The following is a 13,994-nucleotide window of genomic DNA, read 5'->3' on the forward strand; positions in this document are numbered from 1 at the left end:
GCTATGTTTTTTTTTATTTTTTGTTTTTATTTTTATTTTTATTTTTTTACACGTAGTAATATAATTCAAATAAAAATAAAGGATTAGATAAAGATTATTGCATATATTTTTTTTAAATTTTACGTGTACTATGTTGTTTTTTGTTACACGTGATAATTTAATTTAAATAAAAAAAAAGATTAGATGAAGAGTTTCGATTGTAATTAAATTAATATTTTTATCAACTTAGAAATTATAGAAGAAGAAGATAAGAACAAAAAAAATTATATTTATTTTTTTTTAAATCTAAAAAAATTTCTACAATTTGGTATAGCCATTCGGCGCAATCACGACTTTTAATCCCAACTTTTATTATATTAGTATATAGTATATATGATGATATGATATATGATATGATATAAACTATCCCGTGCGTCGCATAGTTAGCGCCTAGTCTATATATATATATATATATATATATAACCAAAACCTTTGAAACTCACATAATTTTCCACGATAGCACAATATTTAAATAAAATTATTTCTGTTTAGTCCAATTTTAAAAAGGAGTAAAACTCTGTCTCTCTAACAAGTCAACTTAAACTCAAATTCATTATTACCATTTTTTTTAAACAAAATTATTTTTTTAATCCAAACTTAACAAGGAGAAAATCTCAAATGTTGATAATCTCTCTCTCTCTCTCTATATATATATATTTATATAAAATCGAAGCAAAAAACAGAGACTAACATAAAAAAAAAAAATGCAAGCAATCTAATTCAAATTTCTTCTTTGATTAATGAATTTTATGTCGATTTTTTTTATATTGTTATATTAATAAAATTTCAATTCAACATACGTGGATATTTGTTTATATCTAAGATTTTCTTTCTATCTTATTCTTTTGTTATGTTTAAAATTGATTTTCTTTTGAGTATTTGGATTAATCTCCATATTTATATTAACATTGTTTTCGTGGGTTTGGTTTTTGGATTGAAATTTCTACTAATTATTTTTTCTTTTATTGTACATGGCAGATAAAACATCTCTACTTTTTGGAGAAAAATCAAAGCTGCAACCTGTCTTCCAGTTTAGGGAACGATAAATTTTTATTTGGTATGTTATATATAAATTTGTTGAATTTGGTTTGTTTTTGAAGTAGAATTTGGGGATTCTATAAATTTTGAAGTTTGATCTTAATTCTTCACCTTAAATGCTTTTTATTTAGGTTTATGTGATTTTTTGTTTTCCTATTAAAAGCTATGATTTTTGGTTGATTAATTATTTGTTTGGATTAATTTCAATTAATTATTTGTTTGGATTTAACATAAAAGATAATAGAATAAGGTATTATAATTTTGATATTGTTCCATGTTTTGAATTGTTTATATTGTTATTACTATGAGAAAGTCATATTGCTACTTAAATTTGAAATTTAGTGTGTCTTCCTCATATTATGGTCTTTGTTTATATGTTTGCAGTTTATATTAGTTTTGAGTGTGTGTATATTGAGTGTTTTGCTTTATTAATTTAAGAATTGTAAATTATTTTATAGGTTTCGGTAACTATGCACTTGCAACTCAATAACATTCAATATTAGACAACACTTCTAAACTATGAAAAAGTATAGAAGTTAAATATTTTTTCATTTAAAAAAAAAAAATACTATCTAGCAAAATGTCTATTTACTCATTATTAGTTTTTTTTTTCCAAAGTCAATAATTTTTCTGTGCATCGCATGGGTCAGTGACTAGTAATTATTAAATTTGAAGTTTAGGCAACAAATAAAACATCATTGATAATTACCCTTAGTTGTGATATATCTTTGTGTTAGAACCCCTTTCCTTTTTCCTTGTATGTGTGTTTATTTTAAAAAAAAAAAAGAATGGATAATTGTCCCATATTATTTAAGAGAGTGTATTATGTGTAATATAACTTACCACACCTTCTCTTAAAAGTTACTATAATTTTTGGATAGAATTGTGGTAACTTTTGAGTGGAGTTGTGTAATTTTGTGTTGCAACCCTTTCTGTGTTTGTTTCACCCAAAAAAAAAAAAACTTTTTTTTTGCTATTTACGCTCATGGCTTATCCATTTATCGAAACAGAGAGAACCCAAGAGAAAGTGAGAGAGAGAGATGGTGATACTCTGCGTTTCATCTTCGGTCACGTTCGCTTCTTCATCTGCTTCTTCTCGTTCTTATTCTTCCCACATGAACAGTAGCAGTGGCATTATCAAAAACCCATTTGTTGGTTTTCCCTTGTCATTATCAAAGCCATCGATTCGAAGAATTTCGTTTCCTCGTTTCCAGGTTCGATGCCAGGACCTTTCTCTCATCCCCAAAGATCAACGCTGGATGTTTGAAGACTCCGAAGCCAACGGCCCTGTAACTATGTCTAAAACTATCTATCTCTCTTTGGGTTTTTTTTTAATAAATTTTTAAATGTTGTTTGGTTGCCAAGAAAAATAAAATAAGTGGGTTATGTCTTGAATATGGAAAGTGTTTTTTGGTTATTTATTTTTGCTTTCTTTCTTGTGGGCTCTCTTCGTTTTCCGATAAAATGTGGGAAGATTAGATAGAGAGAATATTTGTGATGTGGGACTGGGAGGGTTCTATGGTTTTTATGTTAATTTTCATAGTTTTGTTCTCTATTAAACGATAAACTCCCCTTAATTATTTCTATCTATCTTAGTCTGCTGTTTGTTTAATGTGAAAAAAAATAATGGAATTTTAAAGATTACTGTTTTGGTACAGAAATATATGATTTTTCTGAATTTCTTAAAACATTTATAAAGATGGATACTATTTTTATGTTTCCACTTTAGTCGAATATATCCTGATTTCAAGCAAGGGATTAAATATGGCACGGATATTTGCATTCACTTATCCTATTTTTGACAACTCACTCTATCACTTGTTTTAGTATGAATTTGATAACCTATCTCTTCTCTCACTGACTTTGATTTACAAAACTTGTGCGATACTTTCAGTATACATTCTTAAAGCATGAATAAATATCCCTATGCAGGTGAGAAAACATCAACAATGATCTTTTGTGATTCTCTAATTGCGTTGCTTATTATTATTTTTAATGATTTATGTAACTGTTTTTGAGTTTCAATTCTCAAGCTGCATATTTGAAAATTTCACTATTATTTTCAAGGTTTCTGCCTTATCTGGCCATCTAAATATGCGAATAGTCTTCCTTGTACTTATCCTTTTCCGGTACAGAATTCACTAATAATGTCTCACATGGAATGCTCATGTTGAATTTGTTTTAAGTTCCCTTTCATTTATTTTTTTAATTAGTTGAATTTATTGCAACTTCTCATACATATTCTTACTTTCCTTGTAAAATTGGGATAATGCACCTTCCTGTTTGATTGCTCAATTGTGATGTTCGTGAGTGGTCTTTTTTTTTTTTTTTTTTTTTTTTTTTTGGGTTTTTTCAGGATATTTGGAATAAGACATGGTATCCCAAAGCTGCTGATCATGTGAACACAGATAAGCCATGGTATGTAGTTGATGCTACAGACAAAATTCTTGGAAGACTAGCATCAACGATTGCTATTTACATCCGTGGGAAAAATCTGGCTACCTATACTCCCAGCGTGGACATGGGGGCATTCGTGATTGTGGTATGTAGTTTCTCTAGTTATGCATAAATTTCTCTTCATTATGATAGAGGGGAATATAAACTTCTACATAATTATACTTTTGATGCACTTAGGATTGGCAAGGGTTTAGTTCCCATTGGCAACAGTTTGGGTGAAACTAATCTATCTCACATATTCATTTTTGGGTCATCATGTGATTGACATAGTTGTCTTACACTTTCTTATCTTCCTATGGATCGTTGGTTGACAATCTTCGTGTCAACAACATGTTGTGACAATTGATTTCATTAAATGGTAATTGAAGCATGTTAGGGATTGTGTGTGATTAGTTATAATATGGAGATTACTTTTCAAAAAAGTTACGATTTGAAGATTATCTTGTATCTCATTTGTTTAATGTTTGATACATGCAAGTGTCAATATGCCAGTGCATTGGCATTCAGGAGTTTGCGCGTGAGTGTATCAATGAGTATAATGTTGATAAATATCTTCTGACTTAATTTAATATGTAAGCGCGGGCATTGTGTTGTTCCTTCATCTTTTCCTCAAGCATTTTGCAAAGAGTTAAGAGTTCATGTTTCTAAAGGGAAGGCATGAAAATAACCTTTTTGTATTAATAAATATGAAGTTGATAATTGTCTACTAACTTAATTTGCTCAATGAGCTTGTTGCATTAAAAATTGGCATTGCGTGGTTCTTTAACTTTAGTGAAACGTTCTGTACAAAACACTTCTTCATACATAGTATAGGCCTCTCTCTCTCTCTCTCTTATGTTTGCGTCCATGAATAGGTAATTTACTTCTCAATTTTTGCATGCTTACAAAATTGGGGTTAGCAGATCTTATTTATTTCTGATGATTTTCTTTTATGTGATTTAAACCTAGCCATCAAGGTTTTGGAGTCAACTTAGATATCACTTGTCTAGTTTTTCTCACATACTGATGTGTGACGTAGACAACTTATTATTATTATTATTAGTTTACATGGTTGTTGTACAAATCCTAAAAATTTTATTGCACTTGAACTTAAAAGGTAAATGCAGAAAAAGTAGCTGTGTCCGGCAAGAAAAGGACCCAGAAGCTCTACAGGAGGCATTCAGGGCGACCAGGTGGTATGAAAGTGGAAACTTTTGACCAACTACAGCAGAGAATTCCAGAGAGAATTATTGAACATGCTGTTCGGGGTATGCTTCCCAAAGGAAGGGTGAGTTCTTGTTCTAAATGAGTTGAAGTATATGTGTATTTTACTTTTCCCCCCCAAAAAAGTTGCTACATTGTCTTTTTTGATAAATAAATAATTTTAATTTAAAAGATCTCCCTCATGAACAATACAAAGCATAAGAGCATCCACAGCAATGGAGCTAAAAATTTAGCTTTTTAGCTCTACCAAAGTTACTTTATCTATTTTACCTATACGCATGCTGCAGCAGTGGATCTATTTTAGCTTTCAACACAATAAAATAATATAAACATCACAATAAAATAATATATCCTCTACAATAAAATAATATATCCCACTACCTAAAAAACACCCACAGCACCAACCACAACCACTTCTACCATTAGTCACAGCCACAACCACAGCCACAACCACCACTCTATTTTGGCAACCACAAAACAACATAGAAAAAAAAAAAACAAAAACAAAACCGCAATCACAATCACAACCCCATCACCACCAGTCACCACAAACCACCAGCCGTGACAACCACAACCACAACCACAACCCACTGCCACAACCACAACCACAACCATAAACCACAAAACTCATAGCCAAAATCCACAAAACCCACTGCCAAAGCCAAAATCATCCACCACCACCACAACCAAAATCCACAAACCCACTGTCAAAATCATCCACCACCACCACAGCCACCAAATCCAGATGAAAATACATTAAAAAAAAAAAAAAAACTCAATCACAGCAAAGAGATTAGAGAGATGGGTTGCAGCGGTGGATCGACAGCTTGGGAGGCGTGGGCCGGTGGATCGGAGGCGTGGATCGTGTGTTGGCGGAGGCTTGGGTTGGCTTGGGCCGGTGACGTTGAGGCCGGCGGAGGCGTGGGTCCTGGGCGGCTTGGGCCAGTGACGTTGAGGCCGGCGGAGACGTTGAGCACGGAGTGATCGAGAGAGTGACTAAGAGAGAGAGAGGTGAGAGTGACTGAGAGTCTGAGAGAGAGATAGAGGAATTTTTATTATTTTAATCACCGGCCTTGAATAAAATAATATATATTTTTTTTAGCTCTCATGAACAGTGCACATTTATCTATAGATGTGCATTGTAGTAATGGAGCTAAAAAAAATAGATTTAGCTCCACTGCTGGAGCATCATTTTAATGTTTGTGGAGCTAAAATTTAGCATTATAGCATTATACCTCCATTGCTGCAAATGCTCTAAGATAGTTAAAGAATTTTAGCCAAAGAATTATAATTAAAGGATATCAAATTAGTGAATGCAGTGATTGTATCACAAGTAGGCCCAAGATAGTTGGTCATTCATAGAGTAATATCTAAGAAAAGGAAGTCTCACTTGTACTTTGGACACTTCCAAACTTCTTAAGTATGGGAATTTCACTCCCGTCACAAAATTCACATTAGATAAAAGGGAGCTAAATTCTACACAGCTGACAAGCATTTACCAACCAATTCTACCAACCAACCATTATGTCAACTACTCTACAAAACATAACCCAATTAACTCCAAAGAGACTAAATACACGGCCCCGTAATGCTAAGCCAAACTCGTAATGAAGTAACAAAGGTGCCAAATATTTCTGGGACTATAAATTAGAAGGAGAGATATGGGGGATTTGACTTTTTTGAAAAATCAAATAATCCAACTCATTTAAAATGTAGCAGGCCTTTGTGTGGCCCTTCTGCTAAATGGACTTAGGCCCATTTCTCTTTAAAAATTACCGTTGCTTTTGATGGGGTTGCTCAACGTAAGGTCCAATAGAGTAACTTTGTCCATCCGAAAGGAACATCAAAATTGGGCCTAGTTTTGTTAGAGCCCATGGCTTTAAATGACCAAGCAACTCGGCCAAACCCGTTAAAGCCCAAAATGAATTCATTCAAAACTTGGTGAAGTTGACTGAACAAAGCTCATGGGAGGTGGGAGAAGGGTTAGGGTCCCATGGTTCAGCCGAGAAGACTCTGATGGTGCCTCTGAGCACCGGCGAGATGGGTGGAGTGCCCCCAAGGTCCAATGGGTACATGGACGAGATTGTGAAAGGTGGTGTTTCCTTGGTGGACCCTTGAACTAGCAAAGATAGGCTTGAAAGTAAATGTTGGTAAGAGTGAGATTGTGCTAGTTGGTGAGGTTGGGAATTTGGATGCTTTGGCCCGCATTTTATGTTAGAAGGTTGGCTTTTTGCCCATGACCTACTTGGGTATGCCTTTTGGGGCTCATTATAAGGATTCTTTGATTTGGAGCCCTGTTATAGAAAGGATGGAGAAAAAGCTCTCAGGTTGGAAGCGGTTATATTTGTCAGAAGGGGGTAGGCTTAATTTATTGAAGAGTACTTTATCAAGCTTTCCCACTTATTATTTATCTTTGTTTACCATACCACAACATGTGGCGAATAGATTAGAGAGGATCCAGAGGAATTTCCTATGGGCGAGATCTATTGATGTATTTAAATATTCACTTGTTGCTTGGGAAAAGGTTGTGTGGCCAATGGAGGTAGGTGGTTTGGGGATCCGGAGGATTGGGTTGTTTAACCAAGCTTTACTAGGGAAGTGGCTTTGGCGCTTTGGGAAGGAGGCCACACACTTATGGTGTCAGGTCATAGCCTCCAAATATGGGGAAGGTAGTGGTGGCTGGTGCACTAGAGCTGTTAGAGGAACGCATGGCTATGGGATGTGGAAGAGCATTAGGAAGGGGGTGGAGAGTTTCTTTGGTCATGTGTTGTAAGCGGCAGGAGAGGGTTTTCATATTTAGTTTTGGAATGATTCTTGGAGTAGTCCTACTTCTTTGAAAGAATTATATCCGGAATAGTTTGCTTGTGCTATGGATAAAGAAGCTAGGATTTCTGATATGGTTGACATTGCACCTGATGGGGGTGATAGAAGTTGGAACTTACTCTTCCACCGTGTGTTTCAAGATTGGGAGACAACAAGGTTTTATGCTTTCATTACGCATATCTCATCCAAAATACCTGTGGGGGGTGATGATACCATGGTTGGGCAATTGAATCATAGTGGTGTCTTTGATGTGCGTTCTTTTTATAAATCATTATTGAAAGCTCCGTCTGTTTTTTTACCTTGGCAATGCATTTGGAGTGTTAAGGTTCCTAGAAGGGGGTCTTTTTTCTTATGGAGAGCTGCTAGGGGTGCGATTTTCACAATAGATACCTTGTTAAGAACTTGCCTCTTGTTAATTGGTGTTACCTATGTTGGTGTGAGGAGGAAACCGTGGATCATTTATTACTACATTGCAAGTTTGTGCATACCTTGTGGAGTGAAGTCTTCTACTTGTTTGGGGTTTAGTGGGTGATGCCGAAGACAGTAGTCTCTACTTTCTTCATGGTGGAATTGGTTGGGCATTCATTCTTCCAATGTTTGGAATATGGTACCGGTGTGTCTTATGTGGTTAACTTGGAAGGAACCAATGCCCGAATATTTGAGGACACTGAAAGAGCCGTGGACGCATTGATTTCATTAATTCTGTTTGCTTTTCCCTTTGATCTGTTTGTATCCGTTTTTTTGCATTAAGTTTACTATCGTAAACTCATTGTACTTTTCTTATCAATAAAGTTTTTATTACCTATAAAAAAAAACATCTACTCAAATGGCACCAATTGATTCGGGGTTACAAACTATTCTATTGAATTCATTTATAATAGGTATTCTCTATAATTTTATGTTAACGATGGATACTACTAGGTTCTCTGATAATTGGGCATTATTTGAATGTCCATTTTGTGCCCAAGTTTTTTCTTGTTTATGCTACTAGGTTCTCTGACTTGGAATTTTTATTGTATGCCAATTTTTTTTCTGCTATTTATTGTAGTACTCTGGATTTGATTTAAGTACTTATTTTTACCAGTAGTATGTGTTTTGCTACATACAAAGTTGGCCGCCCTGGTGAAGTGTGTTGGAGCTGTTGGAGATATTGCTTGGTTAGTTGGCTTATGATATCAGTGCTGCACAATTGGTGCAAGGTTGGGAATGGGTCTGCCATATAGTTTAGCCATAATATACCTGCATTCATGTCACTCTGTTAGGTGGGCACACTCCAAGTTACTGAGCACTTTATTTCTTCTAGATGGGCTTTTCAGACACCCCTTCTTGTTATTAGGGGTCAACAAGAAAAATGTTTTCCCTAGTTTGACTTACCTTCTCAGTAGTGTTGAACTAAGTCACACTGAGTGGGTGCAAGAGTTAGAGAGGAAGCACAAAGGCATCCAAATTCAAAATTCTGTCAAAGCTGGAGCATCTTAAGTGTCATAAAAGTGAAATAACTAATTGACATTTAATTTTGTAACAGTCTTTTTTATTTTTTTATTTGTAAGTTTCACACAGACATAGTGGGTTTTGAACCCACAACCTTTCCCTCATCCCTTTATTAATTTGTCTTCATAATAATGTGTGTGTGTGTGTTTTATTTGAAGTCATAAATGAAATAAAATTCTGTCATTGGAGAGTGAAAATTCTAAGGGATTCTTTGGCATGAAAGGCTATACATTTATCGTGGGAGGCATGGTATGGGACTTCTAACCATGAACGGCCGGGGATTTGTATGAGAGATGACTGTAACCACAAATCTTGTTCTTGAACATAGTAAGAAACTTTTGAAAGATAAGATTATAGATTGAGGCAATTGGCCTTCATCTATGATGTGAATTATCACATAGTACTAAGTTGTCTGGGGAAATCTGTGGAAGCCTGTAGCTGATAGAGAGAGTCCAACTTGTTAAGTAAAAATTGGAATTTGAGGAGTACCGAAAAAAGGAAAAGAGCAGAAAAGAAAAGAATGGGGTTTGATACTTTGGGGCGGTCATCTGTGTGATGTTCAACTCAGGTTTTTTTGACAATGCTATAACTGAGTGTGTATCCTTGAAGGAAAAAAGGAATCAAATTTTGTCAATTCTCTATACAGATCTTCTATTTTTGTGAAATGTCTATAATTGTCTATTGCTTAGCTGCTTTTAAAGTGTGTTCTTTTTGTGCAGCTTGGCAGAGCATTATTCAATCACCTGAAGGTTTACAAGGGCCCGGATCATCCACATGAGGCCCAGAGGCCCATTGAGCTGCCCATAAGGGATAAAAGGATGCAGAAAGAAAGATAGATTTGAATCATAACTCCAGCAGAATATATAATGTTGTGATCCCTCACTTTCCCCATGGTTAACATACCTTGTTATTTTTTGTTTGTGGCTTTTTTGTTACATGATTCAGATCTCATGTAGAAGTTCATGTTTGTTTTATCTTGTAGATGTATCCGATTTTAGGTTTCCCCGTTTTTATATGATGTATGTTGTCGAAGTTTCAGTCTCATTTTATAAATATACATAAAATTCTGTGTTACAAGTTTACAACACTCTTGTAACTTACATGGATGCTATCATTTTGGCCTGATTTTCAGCAATGTCCTTTGCTGCCCTGGATTGAGAAGATGCAACTCCCGGAGTTTCCCCTAGCCCACTGACTCTGTTGCCTCTAGACATGGCAAAACGGGCGGGGCGGGTTGGGTCAATCGGGTTGTGGATCAATCGGGTTGTGGGTCAAAAATGGTCATTTTAAGCGGGTTAAAAACGGGTTTGAGTCAATCGGGTTGCGGGTTGGGTCGGGTTGACTTGTATTTTTCATATGAATTTTTATTTTTTATTTTTAAACATGTATTTGCCATTTAGAAAGTCATGCAACAAATTACTTGATGTAAAATACATTATTTTGAATTTACTACTTATATCAAAAATGAATTATACTTATTAATATTTATTCAATAATTTTAAAATTATATAAATCCTAATATTGATATTTAAAACAAAATAACACAAAGATAAGTAAAACAAATACACAAATTTTATTTCTATACAATATTAACCATTCCAAAATATAAAACAAAATTACAAATGACTTATTGGATAATTCATTTGACAAAAAATAAAAACGTATAAGAAATTTATAATCTTGAAAATTAATTTTATAATCTATTGTTAATTGTGGTTGCCACTCTATTTCAATTTGAGATATATATTAAAGTTTGATTGTTTACTTATTTATACGTGGTCTCTTTTATGCTTATCATATCATTGTTAAGCAATATACACTCTAGAAAATATCATAATTTATTTTAAAAAGTCATTTATTTTGGACATAAATTGTTAAAAAAAATGTCTAAATATTCATAATTTATGTTAATTTGGTACTTAGACTTCACTATTTTCACACTTGTGAAATTTTTTATTTTAGGCTTTTTTGGAGTTCCTAATCCAAAGGGTGAAGATGAAGAGGGATAAAAAGATTATTGAAAAGACATTTTTACTCGTTTTTTAAAGGAGGACACTTTAAGTGGGTTAAGTGACACTTTAATCCATGAGTAGGCACTATTAAAATAGGCATTATCATAGATGGGTTAACTGCAATTGCACCTTAAATTTCGTCCCATTTGAAAGTTTGAAAGTTTATATATAAGAGGAAAAATCACCAAATGAATGGTCCCAATCTCAAAGTTTTAGGTCCAATATCCAATAATATCATCTAAAAGGGTTGGCAACTAGACATGGCAAAACGGGCCATAATTTTTTGACTCGACCCAAAAAATACCTGATCCGAAGTCGATTTTTTTAACTCGAAGCAAAAACGGGTTGACTCATGACCCGACCTGTGTTTTTTGCGGGTCAACCCTACCTGATCCACCTGGCAAAACTGACCAGACTTGAACCGACAACCGCCCAACCTGACTACCTCGCGGTCGGTGGTGGGTCCTTACCATCCCAAACCGATTCTGGTGGGTCAGATGGCAGGTCTTCCCTTATAAAATCAGATCCACCTGACCCGATCGTGTATATAACCCAGTTCTTAGTCATTTTATATTCTCCACTCCAATTTAGACCATCACTGGCTCACTCACACTCAGTTCCACTCACTCTCTTAGTGTCGCCTCAAAGTCTCACGCTCTTGATCTCTCTCATGCTTAACAGCCAACACCATTGCCAGCCAACACCATCACCGATCTAAATCTTTGGATCTTTGAACCTCCACCATCGTTGAGCTACGATTCTCCTTTATCGCACCATCACCGATCTAAATCTTTAGATCTTCGAACCTCCACCATCATTGAGCTATGAATCTCCTTCATCGCACCATCGCCGATCTGAATCTTTAGATCTTCGAACCTCCACCATCGCTCAGTTATGATTCTCCTTCATCGCACCGTCGCTGATCTGAATCTTTAGATCTTCGAACCTCTACCATTGCTTGAGCTACGAATCTCCTTCATCGCACCATCGCCGATCTACAAGTAACTCTCTTTATTTCTTCGTTTTAGTCTCATGCAAGTTTAGATATGCTATTATTTCTCTCTATTTCTGTCTAGGTTCTTCGGATTTGTGGTTATTGATATTTGGGTTTGTAGATTTGTTCTTAAGATTTGTGAAATTTGTAACAAGTTTCGTCTTTGTTTTCAATCTTTTGGTCGAGTTGGGTCCAACTGCCGTCCACTCGAGCTCGATCTGACTCGATCGGTAGTTTTTTGCGATTGGCGGCAGGTTCGCCGTCCTTCAACCCAGAACCGACCCAACCCGACCCGACTCGTGGACACCCCTATCCACTACTATGAATAGTCCAAATTCTCTTTTGACCAAGTGTCACCAAATAGTCCATGATCGATGGGCTAGCCTAATAGCCCTCTATTCCACTGGGCTAATGAGTAGCTTGGCCTAGTGTTCGCCCATTAGCCCAACCAATGGCCTAAAATTCATAACAAAATAATTTAGAGGGGTGAGGGATCAGACTTTAGACATGATAAACAATTTAAAACGGCACACCTTACCACTAAATACTTTGGAGTGATTGTTATAAATTATACTTACTAATATATATATTTTGTTATTAATCTTGTAGCTTTGATTTTTTTGTAAAAAAAACCACTGGACATTTTTTAATTGAAGGATAGAAAAAGAAAAAAAGCTATTTAAAATCTTTATGAAAAAAAAAAAAAAGGTTTTGACCTAAAAAAGAATAAGTTATAAATTCTTTGATTCTTTTCTCAAAAAAATTTGTTGTTTCATTTTTTTTTAATAAAAATAGATTATTTCATTTATAAATAAAAATAAATAAATAAGTAGAGAGAGATATTATGAAGACTTCTAAATTTCAAAAAAGAGAAATTTAAAGTATTTTGCATGCACATAGTGGAAGATTTTGTTTAACATCTAACATGTGGACATAAAGAAATAAATTAGGTTTTCACTTTTTAACTATTCATCATATTGATTCTAATTGGAATTTAAATAAAAGAATAATATTATTTAAAATAGTGGAATCTCCACACTCAGGATATAACATTGCAAAGCTCGTTAGTGAGGAACTTCAATATGGGGGTATTACTGATCATATATTTTAAATAACACTTCATACTGCCACAAATAATGATATGGCAGAGATTGCACACTCAACGAACACTATTACTCAAAGAATTTACATAGTTTTGTAGGTTTGAAGTACACATTTTTTCAAAAAACGCTCAAAATTTTGCACATTTAACCTACACAAATATTCAAAGAATGTTAGAAATTTTGGGCTTTCAATGAACACTACTAGTCAAAGAATTTACATAATTTTGTACTTTCGAAGTACGCTTTTATGAAAAATGTACACAATTCGGCAGGTTTCAACATACACAAATTTTTAATGAATGTTGAAAATTCCACACATTCAACGAATACTATTACTCAAAGAATTTACATAATTTTGTACATTATAAGTTCGTAATTTTTCAAAAAATATTGTAAATTGCATTCAACGAACACTATTACTTAAACTACTTATATAATTTTGTACGTTCGAAGTAAATAATTTTTAGGAAAACTTAAACAATTTTGCACGTTCAACATAAACAATTTTTTATTATTATTTTTTTTTAATGTTGAAAATTATGCACTTTCGACGAATACTATTACTCAACATTTTTACATAATTTTGTACATTCGAAGTACATGATGTTATGAAAAATGTGCACAATTCTACTTGTTCAACATATACAATTGTTGATACCTTGTAGTTATGACCACCTGAAAAAGGCGATGCACGAACCCCTCCTTAGAGGGTGGTACATAGCTTGGGTGTGTGAGCTATTTTTATAGGAAGGTTGTGAAGTCGCTACCAATCATTGAGATTTTTCTAAGGTGTAATTGGTCGCCTGACTCTATGTTGATTTTATTACCAATTAA

General features: G+C 34.3%; 1 protein-coding gene across 1 annotated transcript; it reads left to right on the plus strand.

The window, feature by feature from the left end:
* The first annotated feature begins 2,067 nt into the window (after positions 1 to 2,067).
* Positions 2,068 to 10,136, plus strand: LOC115956460 (50S ribosomal protein L13, chloroplastic). The gene is made up of 4 exons (XM_031074832.1): positions 2,068 to 2,366; positions 3,434 to 3,619; positions 4,631 to 4,801; positions 9,771 to 10,136. Exons 1-4 carry the CDS (start codon positions 2,118 to 2,120, stop codon positions 9,885 to 9,887), a joined length of 723 nt encoding a protein of 240 aa, XP_030930692.1. The 5' UTR covers positions 2,068 to 2,117; the 3' UTR covers positions 9,888 to 10,136.
* Positions 10,137 to 13,994: the final 3,858 nt, after the last annotated feature.

Source organism: Quercus lobata, chromosome 8, assembly GCF_001633185.2.
Source record: "Quercus lobata isolate SW786 chromosome 8, ValleyOak3.0 Primary Assembly, whole genome shotgun sequence".
NCBI lineage: Eukaryota > Viridiplantae > Streptophyta > Magnoliopsida > Fagales > Fagaceae > Quercus > Quercus lobata.

Bases quoted from the DNA above. Each gene is read 5' to 3' on its own strand.
- LOC115956460 (XM_031074832.1), top strand. From the start codon at position 2,118: ATGGTGATACTCTGCGTTTCATCTTCGGTCACGTTCGCTTCTTCATCT. The intron at 2,367-3,433 runs GTAACTATGTCT...GGGTTTTTTCAG, and splicing joins ACTCCGAAGCCAACGGCCCT to GATATTTGGAATAAGACATG. The intron at 4,802-9,770 runs GTGAGTTCTTGT...CTTTTTGTGCAG, and splicing joins GTATGCTTCCCAAAGGAAGG to CTTGGCAGAGCATTATTCAA.